Source organism: Bos indicus, chromosome 15 (genome assembly GCF_029378745.1).
Source record: "Bos indicus isolate NIAB-ARS_2022 breed Sahiwal x Tharparkar chromosome 15, NIAB-ARS_B.indTharparkar_mat_pri_1.0, whole genome shotgun sequence".
Lineage (NCBI taxonomy): Eukaryota > Metazoa > Chordata > Mammalia > Artiodactyla > Bovidae > Bos > Bos indicus.
The window spans coordinates 22,446,060-22,464,137 of NC_091774.1; the positions used below are offsets into that span (position 1 = coordinate 22,446,060).

The 18,078-nt window shown below is 40.3% G+C and overlaps 1 protein-coding gene across 4 annotated transcripts in view; it reads right to left on the reverse strand.

The window, feature by feature from the left end:
* The window catches only part of PPP2R1B (protein phosphatase 2 scaffold subunit Abeta), a 36,130-nt gene that overhangs the window by 11,154 nt on the left and 6,898 nt on the right, over positions 1 to 18,078 (reverse strand). For 3 of the 4 annotated variants that reach the window (XM_019974772.2, XM_070803394.1, XM_019974775.2), the window contains exons 6-14: positions 15,012 to 15,167; positions 14,233 to 14,347; positions 13,719 to 13,789; positions 13,227 to 13,361; positions 12,330 to 12,503; positions 9,293 to 9,353; positions 5,143 to 5,297; positions 4,642 to 4,784; positions 4,158 to 4,249 (exon numbers count right to left, since the gene is read on the reverse strand). In XM_019974772.2, the coding sequence (XP_019830331.2) occupies positions 4,158 to 4,249; positions 4,642 to 4,784; positions 5,143 to 5,297; positions 9,293 to 9,353; positions 12,330 to 12,503; positions 13,227 to 13,361; positions 13,719 to 13,789; positions 14,233 to 14,347; positions 15,012 to 15,167 (1,102 nt within the window). Of the gene's footprint in view, positions 1 to 1,422; positions 3,752 to 4,157; positions 4,250 to 4,641; positions 4,785 to 5,142; positions 5,298 to 9,292; positions 9,354 to 12,329; positions 12,504 to 13,226; positions 13,362 to 13,718; positions 13,790 to 14,232; positions 14,348 to 15,011; positions 15,168 to 18,078 lie in introns of those variants that run through there. The other variant, XM_019974774.2, reaches the window with a different exon arrangement.

Genomic DNA, 18,078 nt, shown 5'->3' on the forward strand with positions numbered 1-18,078 from the left:
GTGCGCCAGCCCTGCAATGGGGATGCACACAGGCCTCCGGGCACGGAGCTGGTCCACCCCCGCACCTGACTGAAGGTGCTTTTTCCTCAAGGGCCATGGGAAGAGCCACCCTACTGGGCCTAGGGTGCCAGCCGGGTGCTCCCCCACCTCTGGGTCACTGACAGCCTACAGAAGCCCAGCCAGACAGGAGAGACTTGGCTCCTTGCAAAATTGACATCAATTTAAGACAACAACGCTGAAGAAAGAAATGACTTGGCTTTTCTGCCCAATGAGTAATTAAAATCTCTTCATCCTCCAGAAAGATTTCCATCTCAACTGAACATTATGTAATTTCCTGGGAAAAGCAGGCTCATGGAGGCAAATGGGGAATAGTTAAGACTATTCTAGGTACAAAAAAAGACTGGAGACATGTGAGTGAACGGGAAAGAAGAGCATGGAGCTGGATGGAAAACAGGAGTATGAGAGAATCCCAGAGAAGCAATTACATAACATCAGACCACAATCTCTTCATTGTTAACTAGAGAGAACAAGGTGACCGCTCCTTCCCCCTCCAGTCTGTAACCAGGCAGTGCTTAGAAAGGAGGCTTTAAGACCAGAAGGCCAGGAAGGAAAACAAGCGTCAGAGGAATTTAAGTGAAAGGCGAGAGACAAGCACCCAACTTGCTGGGCCACTCTGCCCTGCCATCCCCAGGGCAACGGGACCAGTGTGATTTCCTCAGGGAAGAACCAGATTTTTAACTCCATGACAACGCAGCGATTAACAACACTGCCAACAAGCCAGCGTTACCACAGCCCAACCACTGGGTCAGGAATGACATGTCTGATTGCCCTGGAGGTCCATGCAGTATCTTGGCCGCTTGGAGAAGACCGCTCAAAGGTCAGGCTGCCGTCTCTGTTGATTCAGGACGTGCTGTCCAGCAAAGACCCCCAGGGCCTAGAATCATAGTGGCCAAGCCGCGGGATTTCTGTGACCTGAGGGCGCCAACATGACTGGAAACAGTCACGCTGGAAACCATACATTAACCTGTTTATGCTTACGAAACCAAATGCACTTCAGGTTCGTATCTTCACGACAGCATAGACAGAGAAACAAGATCTTGTCTCTTAAACCTGTGAAAGTTAAACCCCACAACACTAAGATGAATTCCACTCCTGATAAGACTTTTATTGGCATAACACTGTATACATGTCTCTGCTTCACTTTTCTAATCAAACAACTGCTGTAAACTGCCTAAGATGGGTATCTATGGCGGCGTTTATTCCAGGCGCTGTACAATCCAAATACAACTGCTGCCTAAGATTGGGGACTGGGGAAGGGCCACATAAGAGCAGTGGAATTCTTTTATTGTGTCAACAGGAGAATGAGAATAGTCTGGTACCTTGGCTGACTTGTTCCACACACACAACACAACAGAAGACAGGTTTTGGAAATTCACTGAACACATTTTTATTGAGCACCTACTATGTACACCAGACACTGACCCAGATGCTGGTGGTACAGATACAGCAGAAGACAAAACAAAAACCCCAGCCCTTACAGAGCTCCTGGAGCTTACATTCCTGTGAAATTAAGGCAAGAAAACTAATACATGGAGAAAAGGACAAGTTATGGGCCGAAGAACAGTTCCTCTGAAGAATAACAAAATGGATCCCTATTGTTGAAGTCAGAAGAAACAATGAAGTCCCTACAGGGTGACCCAAAAACACAGGGCCCTGCTGAGCTCCCTGCCCCAAGCCTGAGAAAGAAAGGGTCACAGTCTCCCCTCTGCCACATCTAAGGGTGGAGGTCAATGCACAGTGCTCCCCAGCAGGGCCACAAGGCCAGTGAAGAGTCTGTCCACAAACCAGAGGAAAGCCATGGTTGTGTAAATTCGTTTCAATCAAGACAACAGTCTCTCAAATATGAAATTCAATGAAGATGAGCATTAACTGCAGGTAATAAAGAAAAACAAAAAGAACCATGAAACAAACATTGTTTACAGCATAATAATTAATGATTTCTTCAGGGAAAGAAAAGATTTTTTTGCCTAAGAAAATATTTAATCCTTAGCCCAGAAGTAATAAAATAGAAAATTACTATAAACTAGTTTGGCAGTTTGAAATGCACTCAGATAATTTTGATTTTAAATGTTCCGCTTTTCTAAGGTAAGACAAACTTTAAAGTATTTGGTCAAACTTGGTTTTCTGAAATGGTTTAATGTACAAAGCTTCCTAGAAGTCTCTGTGTCTTCACAAAACACAACAGGGCTCACTGGCTTTAAGAGACTATAAATGAAAGAAACTACTTGAAAACCAAAATGGAAACAAGCAGACTACAGCAAGACTCAGACTCAGCAAGATGCACTGAGAGAAAAATAAGCTACAATAAAACCTCATTAATTAAAAAGTCATTAGTGCAAGGCAAGTTTGATTAGGTGAAAATTGTTCATAAATTTAAAAGAAAAAATACTTAAATCCTCCATTAAATATGTGTGTATATCTATCAGGTATAAACAGCAAATTCAATGTATCTAAATAAAGGTGTGGCCGGTATTTTAATATAATTGATGAGAGTGATTAGAAACTAGGCATATCAAGTGGGAAAAGGGTGCTTTTTAAAGAGCGTTTAAGTAGTTCAGAAACATCAGGCTTCCTTACATACAACTAATTTGCTTCAGCAAACCCTTCAGCTTTAAGTCATTATCAATTCCAGGAGGAATTAATGAGGTTTTACTGTAAAAGTAGAATAACATTTCAAATGATAAGATTCCAGCATCACCCATACCAAACAAATACTGAACCTTCCGTTTGGAAAGCTATTACTGTGCAATAGCAAAAACCAAACGTCCACACAGCTGGAAGCAGAACCAGGTAAGGAGCAGGAAATCCTCCGTGCTGTCCCACTGGTTCCTTTACTCATTAGAGATGCAACTGCAGTCTACAATCATACCATGGAACCACTGCTTACTCAGGGGCACTAAATTTTAAGCATCTCAGCAGGGAGAAAGAGGAGTATTTTTGAACGCAGTCACAGTGGGGAGCTGCAGAAATGGAGTTAGGTTTCAACACGACACATTAGGAGCAAGATGTATCTGCATTTCAGGTTTCTGGATGACATGATTACAGCCACAATCGAGCAAATAAAAACCAAAACGATGAACACATGAACCCTGAGCATCCACATTCCTCCTTCGCGTGAGGCACTGACACGGACCATCATTATCCAGGAGAATATGGCTTTCACTACAGTTGAATCTCAGTGTGTCTCCCAAGTGGAGTGCTTATAAAATAAGTTATTCTAAACCATGTACATTTAACTTTGGAATGGAGACACACAGATACATGTAAACATCCAAAGAGTCACTCTGTTCCATGTCTGGGTCCAAAACCCGTCCAGGCTTGGTGGACTATTAAACAGGCTGGGACCTGATTAAACAATGACGATGCAGGAGCCCAGACAGTGCTAAATAAATCATTAGGAAACAGTCAAGAAATGACTGTGCCAAGTATCAGAAATTGGTCACAAACAATAAGAACAGTTTAAATTATCCCAACAAGGAAGACAAGTGAAAAACAATGCCATTTCATCTTTAGAAAGAATCAAGTCACTGAAATTTGATTTCTTGTAAGTTGCTGCCATTTGCTCGGATGAGGTCTTGAAGGTTTTCCATTTTTTTTCTCTCCACCCAGTTCAAGAACACATTGACTAGAAGTCTGTGATAAGAATTTAGTAAAGTCTTTCCCCTCGTTCCTCGTTATGCCAGTGCAAGCACTAGAAAATTCCAAACAAAATCAAGTTAGTGGTACAGAAAGTACATGAACTATGTACGCGAATATTCAGCGCAGCAACAATGATCCCGAAGTGCAAGACTAATAGCTTCTCACAGTGGTCAGCTTCCTTACTGTCAGGCTAATCCAAAGTTAAAACTTTAAAAACTGATTCAAATCCAAACAAAACACTGTTCTTACCAGTAAGAATTATTTCCCTACCCAGCCCTTAGATATGGAATTGAGAAAATGGCCTGCCTGGTGGTGGGCCAAGAAGGTTCTACTCAAAGAGGAGACGGTGTTTCAGGAGCTCACCCCCTCCCATGCCCAGGTGCTCATCGCCTGGCCCACTTAACACCACTCACATCCTGTGAGCCCAAGCCAAAGCTGGAAGGCAGAAACAGACATACCACTTATGGCTTCCTGTGCAAAATACTTGACATCCATGTCTTCATCTTGGCCTAGCTTCTGTAGTACCGGCTTAACCTCCTCCTGCAAAGCACTAAAATCCAACAGCATTATTTGTGAAAGGCAGTCTTCTGAGCCAGAGAAATGCTTTATGGTATGTAATATATATTATACTCTATGGTAATTTTCACAGTTTAAAATTTTTTTAATATTTTAAAACACCTATAATATTAACTTGACAAGTACTAAATAATTTCTCTAAGTCTCTGCAGAATTACCTTTGGACAATGGTCTACACATGTATAGAGCTTAAATATAAAAGAGCAGACACCCTCAAAACTGGTTGTTCAATTACTTTATTATTGTCTTTAACCTAACCCACATCTTAGGTGATGTGAAAATCACCAAATCTAATTATAGCTATTTCTGCCTACATGGGGTGAAAATTTAAATCTACTTTTTAAAAAAGAATATTAAAAATCTTACTCGGTATCTAGAATTGGTCCAATTTTCTGTAGAGATTTGGCCACATTGAAACGGACATTTGCTACTTGGTCTCCTGCCATTTTCAATACAATCGGCAGCATCTGCTTAGTGGTTATTTCCTGACCACAGGCTTCAGACAGTGCCTTGAAAAAGAAATAAGACCGCACATTAAAAAACACCTTTTTAAAAAAAAGTATCCCCAAATCTAAAGAGATAAGAAAGTAACTGGCCACCAGGAAAATGTTTCTAGTGTGAGTATGTGATGAAAGATACAAGGCAGAATAGAATCCCAGAATTAGACCAGAATTCAAAACTGACTTGACTATAGAGTTTAACACAAATTGAAAAACTGACGGTTTTCTCTCATCTCCTAAATATCCAACTTAATCAGTAGTAAGAAATATAGTCCAAACAGAGGACAACATATTCAGGATTCAGAAATACAGTCCTGAATAACTGGTTTAACATCAGAGCTTAACAAAACAGCTATGTAATACTTACATTAATGCAGAATAAAGTGGTCATTCTATGCAAGTAATTAGGATCATTCGCCATTACTAACACTTTGGGAACGATGGTATTTTGTGCCCACTCTGTACCAAACTTCTGAACTAGTTTCATGAGGTTATTGGTGGCAGCTTCCCGGATGGCATACACTGCAGAAGAGGTGAAGAAGACATTGTCGTGCTGCTCACATCACGGGCGTAATCTAGTTTACTTTTCCTTACGCCATCGTCAAAGGTGGGCCAAAAGTAAAACTCTGTAAACACTCCAAATTTAGTCAGACTGCAATGGCAAGCATGCTCAGCTATGACTTCTAATATGCTGATGTGGTCTGACTATAGTTTCAAGATGTCCAAGGAAAAGGGAAGTAAGGAGCTCATTACAAGCATCATTAATTAGCAAATATGAGTGCCTGCCAACTATGTGCTATGTGTCACAGAAAGAATGCATAAGTTACTTGCCCCCAAAGACCACATACTCAAGCAGAGAAGTGAAAAATAATGCGTTCTGAGAAGTCATGGGGTCTAAGACGCATTATTATAAAGCATGCAATAGTAAAGACCCTGAGGGCTGTAGGAGTTTAGAGGACAGAGAACACGGAGGTCTGGGAAGGCTGTGGGAAACACAGGCCTTGCACTGGGCCTTAAAAATTATGGAGGATGTGTCTAAGTGGAGAGAAGAGGGGAGGAATTCCTAGAAAGGACAAAAAAAGTTACCCAGGACACAAAGGAAAAAACTGTAATCTGTGAGACTGTAAGTTTGAACAGTTAGGGTGGAGCCAGACCGGGCTTCATGAAAGCTAAATTTAGACTGTAAGGAAACCAATGACGGGTTTTTAAAGCAAAGATGTGGCCGTATGACCAATGTGGTATTTTAGCAAGATTATGCCAGCAGCAGCAAGAACAGCTGAGAGAACGACAGCGAGGAGGCTATTCAGAGGCCACTGTCATCGTCTACACAACAGCAAATAAAAACTTGAGACTGACTTGCCTTTTTTCCCCTTAAAAATGTTTCTGTTGAGGCAACACGTCAAATGCCTTCTGTGAATATACCTGCCTGCTTTAATCTCGTAATTCCCTACAAGGTCATTTAGCAAAGACATCATAAATCTAGATAATAAAGGCCTGAGCCACAATCTTCTCAACAACTAGTTACTACATACAGCAGCCAACGAAGACAGGTGTGGCAACGCTTCATCTTACACGTCCCATACACTCAAAATTTGGCCTTAGGTAACAGGGAAGAGGTCAGTACTCACTCCTTCTTCTACCCCTCCCTCCAGGTGCGCCCAAGGCTCCTGGCTGACAGCTGGGGAGTGACAGGCACCCAGGCCACAGCTCTGAGCCCAGACAGCTGACATACGGCTCCCAGCCAGGAAACGGCCACTTCTTCCCAGGCCAGAGCCTCTTGGGCGCCACCGCTGGTGAGCACAGGCCAGACACTTTAACAAGGGGCTAGATTATTACCAACATGCAACCTGACCAGAGCATGTGGGAGAGGCAACCTGCCATCGATATTCAGCAGCACTCTCGAAGGAACACGCTCAAGTCACCTGTTCCACTCATAACAAAAACTCCCTCCCTTCACCAGCACAGTCTTTGTTTTGAGCACACTGTCCCCCACCAACTTCTTCCCATCTGTGTCTTCTCCCCTCATTGTTTTTTTATTTGCTTGAGATTCTTCTCATCCTAATGCCATTGCCATAGGGAAGCGATCTCATTGCCAGAGTAACCAGAGACGAGAGCTCGGCCTTGACCCAGACCTTAACTGCACTCAACTCCACTTGGCCAGACGCCTACTATGTTCTTGGCTCCTCTCAATTCTGCTGTGAAAAGAATGCAAACAAACCACTCCACGGTTCTGCCTCTCCTCTCTGCTTGTTTTGTCTCTCTCCCTCCTTCTTCCCTCTCCCCTCAAGGTCTGGCTGATGTGCAATGTTCCTCTGAATTTCTAACACACTCTATATGTGGTGTATTACTAACTTTGGTACTTTTTCCTTCCTCCTATAAAAAATCAATTCCCCTTCTAAATTCCTCTCTCTGATCAACACTATCCACCCAACCATGGGAAAAGAGGGTAAGTGATACTGTCTTGCTTCTAGTTCTCTGTACTTTTTCACAATTTCCTCTTAGTACTTTAATAAGCAAAAAAAGTTTCGAAAAATTTAACAGATCACTGATCACTACATGGCAGTTATCTAAAATGCAAAAACAAAACCTCCAACAATTTCAGAGCTGATACTTCATTGGTTCAAAGAATGCTTGCAAAGGCCACTTAAGTATGCTGCTGCAGAAAAAGACACAAGGGTCTCTTCTGCTCCTAAACTGGAAGACAAAAAATCAGAGAAAAAAGAAAGCATTAATTAACCTGCATTGACAGGTGAATTCTATATAGAAAAGATGTCAGGAATTCAATTCTTTGTGGAACATCAGGATTTTAAAAGTATGTCAAAATTAAGTGTAGAATACTAGCTTTCAAAGAAAGTATGGACCAATCTGCTGGGACTCACTAACATTATTATTTATCAGAAATAATATGAACATTTTATTTCTAAAAAGAGAAGACTATCTTACCTATGATTTCACCAAACCTTAGTTTCATCTAAGAAGAAAAAAAATGAAGCCTTACAGAGACAACTTTAGAGGACAAGAAAAAGAGAAATAAAATCTTTGCAATCTAGTTTGAAAACAATGAGATTATCTACATTTACATGTCTTTACGAAATTTACATTTTTTGAACCTCTCCTCTTCACTTTTTTAACCATATGATCCAACTGGCAACCCACTCCAGTAGTCTTGCCTGGAAAATTCCATGGACGGAGGAGCCTAGTAGGCTACAGTCCACGGAGTCACAAAGAGTCGGACACGACTGAGCAACTTCACTTTCACTTTCTTCAAAAAAAATCAGTTTGGCAAGGACTGACGTCTTGAAATGTGTGATGCTTCATCCGGGACGTCAGCATTTCTGTCCACTGATTCAGCTTCAGTTCAGCACAGTTATTTAACACCCACTACGCCAAGTCCTGTGCTTTACACTGGAGGTATTCTTTTAAATCACTCAGGAGAGCTGGGTTTTTTCTTTTTGTTTGTTTGTTTTGACCCTTAAAACCACCTACCTGCAGAAGCAGATACAATATCCCCTCTACTCCCAAAGGAGGGTCTCAGAGACACCCTCAGAGATATGCTAAAGTATATAATAAGGTGTTGTGGAACTGAAGCAAGATACCCATCATAAGCACCAAAATATGGAACCAAAGCTCCCAGGACATTGTAAGTGCTCAGGGCCCTCATCTGCACAGATCTCAGACCACACGGGAGCTGCCAGGTCTGGACAGGAGGCTGACTCTGGACCTCACTGGTAGACAGAGGCCCTCTCCGACCCATCGCTGCCCAGCAGACAAGCAGACATCCAGACCTGAAACCTTGTTCAAAAGTCAACTGCTAACAAGTGAACATATCAAATAGTTTTACATAAAACATCAACTGTGTATTTTGATAAGCAGCAGTTTCAGCTTTTATTTTTTAACACAGTATGTGGCACTAGAGGAAAAAGATTCTGTGATTGCTGAAATGAGTTATGCTATAAATGCACAGAAAAGATCGTGAGCCTCTCACCCAAACCAGAAACCGGGGCCCTCTCTATCCTAGGGGACAGGCGATGTCTTCCTTCCACGCCCTGACATCTTTGTTGCACCACTGCACACCTGCTTCTCTATGTCACCTCAAAGAAGCCCACGAGCCATTTCTTCCCCCAGGTCTTTCTTCTGATTCCAATCCCTATCCAACTCAGTCTACAGTGGCTGAAGACACAAAGATGGCAAAGGACGGTGGAACAGAAGACCTTTGAATCAGAAAGGAATGAGTATATGTATGAAAGAGAAAAAATAATATAATGGAAAGAGTGAGAAATAGAACAGAGAGATTGTCCAATGAAGAAAATAAAGTTTAAGATAGAAAAATTGGTAGAAGATAGAAATGTCGAATTTTTTATCAGAACAAGCTAACTGGACTTTAATGAAAGACTGTCTTCATCACTACACTGGTAAAACAAAATATGGTCAGATTAGGGTTCCTTTCTGAAAAGGAAATACACAAACAAAATGGGATTATGCAAAAACACAGGACTCCCATTAACTTATTTACTTACCATGGTCCACAAGCCAGGCCATACATAAAGAATTCAGCTTTTCATCAAAGAATTCCACACCCTATGGATACAGAAGATTCCATTAATACACGTCTCCAAAGTTTAAAAATCAAGGTCTATTTATATTACACCAAAGTGACCTGAAAGCTAAAAAAAGTCACTTATTTCCAAATAAGCTGAATTCATGGACCAGCCAGAAAAAAGAATACCATGAGGTCTGATTTACAAACTACAAAACTACTTTATTGGATAGAAATCATAAAGAAAAGGTAAATGAGATGGCCCAGGGACTGCTAAGTGGGAGAGAAGAGAGTGGCCTGGAACCAGACACTACGCTGCAGAAAGAACGCAGCATGGACAGTCTGCCAAAAGATCTCTATGGAATATCTGTGAAAACCAGCCATCAGGAAAATACCAGTCAGAAATACTCATAATTCTCAAAATTCTCCCTTTTTGGTTAATATCTTTTTTTTTTTTTTTTTTGGTTAATATCTTAATAAATCCTTAAGGATAAAGAACCTGACATCAAGAAATAGACTCCTCCCCAATTAAAGAGAGCACCCTGGGATCCATGGGAGAAAGCAGAGAGAGAATAAGCAGGCACAAGACTACAGGTGGGGTGGACCCATCCCAGTTCTCCCCATCAACGGTGGCCATACCAGCACAGGCCACAGACAAGCTCCTCAAGCTGGTTTACACAGACCTAGCACCGTGGACTTCACATCATGTGGGAGATGGCTGTGAACTACGCTTTCCCCGCACCTCTCTCTTGATGCCTACATGTTCATACTCTTTAGCTTCTTTGGAACCTAAGAAGTTTCTGACCAGTGACCACATATTTTAAATACAGAAATGTTATACAAGTGCTTTCAAAATATAATAAAATGGCTTCATAATAATAGGTTATGAACCGGCTTTAGCATACATTTGGATTACCATGTCTGCTCTCAAAGATTTATTTTTCATTTCAGATCATGGATTTCTCTGAGTCCTAATTACCTTTTATTTCCTGATTCTTGTGGTTTAGCCTTACATTTACTCACTATGGTCCATAAACCAGGCCATACATAAAGTCTTGAAGGAATTTTATAAATTGACTACCTGAAATAAAAGTCTTTATGGATTTTTTTTAAAGAATAAACTATATAACACTAACAGATGTTGAAGTTGTATAATAAAACACTTCTGACTGATGCATGCCACCCCTGCTAGACAAGCATGAAGCAAAGTCACCAAGTGTCTGTTTCCAAGGAAGAGTTTGTTAAAAGAAACGGTACTGAAATTCACCGTCCCTTCTGGACAGTTACTTCAACCTTCAGCAAACCAGTTAACCACTGCTGCTTTCCACTCTGAGTCATGACAGCCAACACTTAGGAACAGAAGATGACACTCAGTACTTGGGAATGGCAGGACAACTCTGGGAGACAGTGGAGGACAGAGGAGCCTGGCGTGCTGCAGTCTGTGGCCACAAAGAGTCGGACACGACTCAGCAACTGAACAGCAGCAACGGTGGGGGAAAAAACCGACAGGATGACTTTGACCCCATTAGGTATCCTCTACTTTTTGAAAGTTCACTTTATATCACTTCACTTTTACAAAAGAGCTGTAAAAGAGTACATGTCTTCACTAACTGAAAGAAATCTAAATTGCATTTCTCCTTTAACGAAAAAAGGTGAAAACAGTATTCAGTGTTCGTTTTGCAACAAGCCAACGAACCCTTAGACAGGCAGCAGCAAGCGTGGCACGGCCAAGCTCCTTCCCTGAGCACTGCACTCAACATCTCATTTCAGCATCAGGGGCCACTGCGCCAAACTGTCTGTGGGCATCTGTGCTTTCTCTAGTATCTCATGTATCTGTTAGCAGGATGTGTCCTAAGGTAACTGCTTCTTTGCTTTACACCACCTTAGGCTTGCAAAAGCGCTCTTAGGGATGCTCTACTTTCAGACAGCGGGGAAACCTGAACACTGCTCTCTCTGGCATCTATTATGGAGAATGGGACACTTCAAGTTTTACAAAACATGATCCCACAGACATGCACAAGACACATTTCATAAACTAAGTACACCAAAATAACAATACAAAGTCACTAGTCCAAGAAAAGAAAAAGTAAATCTCATATGCTATGATATGAAAGGAACAGAAGTGAAAGAGGAGAAACAAACTGCAGTAATACTGGCTATAAACTGACACATTATGCACTTTCTCAGAAACTAGTCAAGTATTCATTTCTCTCAACAATCAACAAATGTTAGGTGCCTGATTAATGCCACACCATGGGAGGCACTGGAAATAAAACACTGAACACAGCCCTGCCCAAAAAGAGATCAGCTGTCTATCTCCTCATCTACATTTTAACGGTTAATAGTGACGTGCAACCACCATGATGAGGGCACATCAAACTCAGAACTGACTAGGGTACCTACTATAAAAGAAAGGAAAGGATATGGCTATAAAACCCAACACTGAAATTTTAACTAACTTGTTATCAATAAAACTATGCATAAATCTCAAATAGTAACAGATAATGTGATAATACAAACTCTGGCCAAAATATTAGCATTACAAACTTCAACACTCCTTTTTCATATGGGGAGTCCTCAACTCCCTTTAACCATAATGCAAGAAAAGTGGTAACCAGAGACATTTGCTCAGAGTACAGGCAGAGAAAGAAGCTTCCCTGAGCAAAAGTCAAATCTCGAAACCATACTCCCCTTTCTTCTCAGATAAATATTCCTTAAGTCACAGAGTCATTAAGTATCACAAAATCTATGTGACATATACCAAGAAATTATATATTCTTCTACGGCTTTGCTTTCAGATGGTGGGAAGGTGAAATGTGTTTTTATAATACCTTTTTGTTAGATACAAATGCACTGATAAAAATGAAAACCATTCTACAGGCAACTGACAGAGACCATACTTTCTCATGCATCTAAATGAACATAACCACACGAGCCATGTGGGCCTCCTGCTGGCCCTGGCGAGGCTGCTCCACTATGTGATGCTATCCTTCAGCTCACACAATACCCACACTCACCAGCTGGCCTGCCAGCAGTGGCATATACTCGATGATGGCCAGCCGGACCCTCCACTTCGCATCTTCAGCCAGCTCCACTATGGCAGGAAGGAGTGACTGAGAGAGCTGCCGGATTCCAATCACTTCATTTACACAATCCAAATTGGAGATGATATTCAAACGAACTTCAGGACACTGCAAATACACAAGAGCCAAAAAAGCACATATAAAGATCAAGTTCTCTGATCGATATTCTCCTACCACCATGATGAGCAAATAAATTTTAAAATGAGAAAGTTACTTGGGTGAAAAAACTATTGTCTTGGAAGAAATACTTAATACTGAGTACACAAATAATTCAAAGTGCATAATTTAGTTGACTTAAAACTCTCAATGAAAAGTCTATAGAAATGTAAAGAGCACATAAGCTATGAAATCAAATTACACGTATTCAAATCCCATATGGACCACAGCTGAGACTTCAGGTAGGTTATTTTACCTCTGTGCCTCACCTTCTTCATCTGTAAAATGGGAGTAATAGTTAAGACCGACCCCCAAAAATAAGATTGCTGTGAAAATTACACATAATAATAACACATGCAAAGCATTGATGATCATGCCTGGCAAAAAGGGTAATTTTTATAATACTATATCTAAATTTTAATGAGACTTTTCAAATAAAGATCCATTAAGTTTAAAGAGAAGAAAAAAACAATGAATATAATCAGGAATTAGGCAGAGAAGATGGACAGACATTTTTACATCTGTATCAGTGGCCCATTTTCTCGGGAACTTGTAACTCCATGCCCAAATACCATAAATGGTTTAAAATAAGTTACTTTTTCAGTGACATCCCAAACAAAAACCAAACCAAATCACCGACTATCAAAAGACAACAAAATTTATAGCCAGACTCACCTCATCCTTTAACTGAGCTAAAAAGAGAGGTAGAAGATGTTCAATGGTATTCTCTTTGCCCAAAATGGTAGACAACCCCATAATTACAGAAGCTAGAGCCGACTTGACATGTTGATTTGTATCAGATACTAATTCCTAGAATAAAGTCAAAATTAAAAGCCTTTAGTTTTTTTGAAAGACAACAGAAACTTCCATATGATTTCCCAAGGAATTTTAAAAGACATTACTCTTTCAATACTGATTAGTCGATAAAGTTTCCTCAGACCATCTGTCAGATAAAATAAACCTATGCAAAAGAGAGCATTTTGTACTTACAAAATAGTAATAAGTAATAAATACCAGTGTCACACATTAATATACCTGTCCCATTCATCCCTGGTCCACGTTTAAACCCAAAGAGCTTTAAGGTAATACAAACAAAAATTGAGGTCAGGGTTACCTTCACAAAAATAAACTAAAGTGAAACAAAAAATAAACTAAAGTTAGGTTTACCTTTATATAGGGCAGAATTTGATTCATAATTATGGTCTCTCTACCTTCCATAGGCAAGTTCTCACAAAGTTCTAAAATATATAAAGAGAAAGAAAAAAAAATGCTTATGTTGTCATTTACATAGGAGCCAAATGAAGGAGCCACTTACAAGGAGCCAAATGAAGAAATTTAACCAGATTTATCAAGTTTCAAGTTAAATCAAATCATATGTTTAAGCAAATAAGTTCCAAGGAAGAAAAATGGCTACTTTTAAATGCACTTTTTGGTCAATCTATATGCCACTGTGTACCACACCAATCCAATCTGGATTGGAATTTTTTTTTTTTTAAACAGAAGCTATTTGGTTTTAAATATATAAGGGAGTAGCTTTGTGTGACAATGTTAACATTTTAACACATTAAAATCATCTCTATTTATCTGAAAACATAATCTAAGACAAAAAATATTACAAAATTCACTGACATAAAAAAATGCACCAAAGTGATCTAGTTACAACATAAACTGACACCTTAACCTTTTACTTTATGGGCAGCAGCTGCTCGGACTTCAGCTTCACAGTCTTTGAGTAGATTCTGAAAGGCGGGGATGAGGTCATTTAGGGTGATTTTTGGACCCACAGCTTTCTGGAGCTATAAAAGAATTTGTACAGGTTTTAATGTACTCTAATCAAAATAACTTAACAAGCACAGTGCAATCGTCAAGTATAGATAGTCCCCAACTTAAGATCGTTCAACTTAGGATTCTTCAACTTTCGGATGTTGTGAAAGCAATAGACGTTGACTAGAAACCAAATTTCAGGTTTTGAATTTTGATCCTTTCCTGGGCTAGTGCTATGTAGCGCCACCCCCCGTAATGCTGGGCAGAGCGGGGAGGCCAGAGCTTCCCGTCAGCCATGGAATCACAAGGGGGAACAGCCGATACACTTAAAACCGCTCTGTTTTTCATTTCAAGTACCAGTAGTGAATAAATTACATGAGCTATTGCACATTTTATTATAAAACAGGTTTTCTGTTAGAGTATTCTGCCTAACTGTAGGTTAATGTAAGTGTTCTTTAAAAGTTTAAAGTAGGCAAGGCTAAGCTATGCTGTTCAGCAGGTTAGGTCCATTAAATGCACTTTCAACTGCAATGGGTTTCTCAGGACATAACCTCATCATGAGTCTAGGAAGGTCTATGTATATTTTTGCCTCAAGCACTTCCAATTCAGAAACTTTTGGTTATGACAGCAAATCTGTGGGTTTCTGGGGGGTTTCTTCCTTTTAGTACTTAAAAAATGTCAGTGCACTAATTTTACCTCTGAAAATTTGTCAGCTACCATATAGCGAACTCGCCAAGATTTATCTTCTGCTGCTTGTCGAAGTGTAGGCATCACCAAAGCCTCAATGTCCTCCTGAGACAGTAACTGGGCGATACTGACGCAGGCTTCCACAGCTAGCAGGCGCACTGAATCCTAATGAACAAAATTCCTTTATGTTAGTCAGACAGTATTTTCTGAAAGCCATGAGGCAGTGTGTGGCTGCAGTAGTGCTTGGGTGTTCTTAAAAAAAAAAACCACATTATAAGCAGTTCATGTCTTTATGTCTTGAAATAGCTGTTCCCTTTGCCTGAAATGGCAGGCATGTCAAAGCCATTAAGGCAGAAATGACTGTTCTCTGAGTGAATAGCAAAGTTAACGATGTTGGTTAGAATACAGAATTTTTCGTAAGGAAAATGAAATAAAAACGTAAAGATTATGTGAAAAAAGAACATTTTAATGATGTCTCTAAATCCTCACTCTAAGAAGCTGAGCAATAAAAATGAAAACCATGCTTGTACCAGTTGTTTACAGAAGATCACAACAGAGGAAGAGAAAGGGGTACGGCTAAGGGAGTTCCTCAGGAAGCTCAGTTTTCAAAACACTCAGTTTAGGACGGCAATAATCCGAGTTTAGGCATGAGATAATGACTCGGAAAAATACACAGAAAAACACAATTTTTAAGTAATTTTTAAAAAACATTAAATTTAAATGCTGATGATCAAGGACAGAATAACTTCTGAGATAGCCAACCCTAGAAAACCCAGCAGAAAAAATTAGAAAGTTAAGGGATTAATGAATTCAACTTCCCAAATGTAAACTGCCAAGTATCAACCTAGTATCTATATATCCTTTGTAAAAGTAGTAATATACAAATAGATAGATTAGTGAAAAATTAGGAATTGAGACTACAGATTGGGGAATCATAAATATATTAGCAGGAAGTGAAAATACATAAACATCTGAGCCCCCAGATGAAACGTCAAAAACTGTAAGAGTATGTAACATACCTACACGTGTGCATCCGTGCACATGCACGCACACAAGAGGCAACAGTGCCTCCAACTTTCCAAATGTCATAAATTTAAAAAATTACAGATCAGCAATAACCTACTACACGCCCAAGACACTCACCACTCTATCTAAATGAACAGGCTAAAAAGGCAGAACTGTATCTTTGGTAGTGGTCATACAGCTATTTTCAGATTCCAGAAACTATGCTGAATCAAGGGGCTAGTATCACCGATGTAAATCCATACCCATCGATACTTTCTCAACTAATCAACTACTTTTCTCCCAGAACTCCTGATTTTCTTCCCTGTATCTGCTACTCCTCCTGGAATCTTCTCCATCTTAGCAGTAACAGCAGTATCCACCCAGTTTCTCAAGTAAAATCAAGAAATCTTGATGCCTCTTCCCTTCTCCCAATTCAATCACAGTTCTACTGACTGCCTCCAAACCGATCACCAGAGTCTTTCCATCTTCACCATGCCACCCTAGTTCACCACTGTCTCTTGTCAGGATTATTGTGAAAGTCTCCTAACTCGTCTTGTTTCTATTCTCACCCTCCACCTTACAATTTAGTTTCCCACCTAGAAGCCAGAACAATCTTTTAAAATTTTAAATGACATCAAATTACATCCCTGATTAAAATCTTGGTGTGTTCTCATTACACCTAGAAAAGAAAACCCAAACTCAACACCCTGCTTAAAGGACCCCTACAATCTGGGCCCTGATTATCTTATCCAAATTCCTATCAGAGTCCTTTTCACCCACTATGTTCCAACCACAGGACCTTTATACATACTAAATGTCCTCTCCTCTCGGAATTCTCTTTTCCTAGAGCTCTGACACACTAGGAAAGGGCGTGGCTGGCATTTTTTTGTTCAAGTTTCAGTTTATGCCACCTCTTCATGGCCCTTCTCTGACTAACCAGTCTAAAAGAATGCCCATAATCACGCCCCACCACTATGTTACCCTACCCGATTTCCATCCGTTTTTACATTTATTTGGCTGCACTGGGGTCTTAGTCGCAGCATGTAGGATCTTTTGATACAGCGCACCAACTCTCTCGTTGTAGCACAAGGGCGTAGCAGTTGTGGCATGAAGGCTTAGCTGCTTCACAGCTGATCCAAGCATGCTGGATCTCAGTTCCTTGACCAAGGATCAAATCTATGTCCCCTGAATTACAAGGCAGGTTCCCAACCACCAGGGAAGTGGTGGTCAAAAAACATCATTTTGATCCCTAATATTTTGTTTATCTGTTTATTGTGCCTTCTTTCATTAAAATATAAACTGCGTGACAGCATGGTCCCTCATTTAACACTGAAAGCCAGCATGAAGAACAGTGCCTGATTCACAGAAGGGTCTCAATAAATACTTTCTCAACAAATGACTAAGAAAGGAGCAGCAATTCTATCAGTGGTCACAGTGAACATACACACACGTTACAACTAAACAAATAATTCTTTCAGCCTCCATCACTGTTAATACCACAACCAGACATGCCTCTTGATGAAAAGCAGCCTCCAGCTAACAAAGTGATCTTACTGCCCCCAAAATATCAAACCAGCTCTCATTAAGCCTCTGGATCAGGGCCGAGGCAAATACTGGCCAAATACGGAAAGCAGCTAGTTTCTGTAAATAACATTTTCCTGGAACAGCACCATGCCCGTTAGTTTGCACACTGCAGTGTGTGACACCCAACAGCAGAGCTCTGTAGTTAAAACAGAGACTGTCCGGTCCACAAAGCCTAAAACACTTACTATCGGGCCCTTTACAGAAAAAAATTCACAAATCTCCACTCTAGATTCAACTACCAATTTTGCAGGACAAAAGAAAACACTGAGTTATACCATGGGAAATGTAATCAACAAAATCTCAAATGAGGATTCTAAACCTGTGCTCTCCAATGTGACAACCATTATCCTACTTACTACCTACTTCCGAGTACCTGGAATGTAACTAGCACCACACACTCTAATGGTAGTTCCTCTGGATATACTGGATTAAAAAAATACAGTATTGAAATCAATTTCACCTGCTTTTCACTTTGTAAACTATGGCT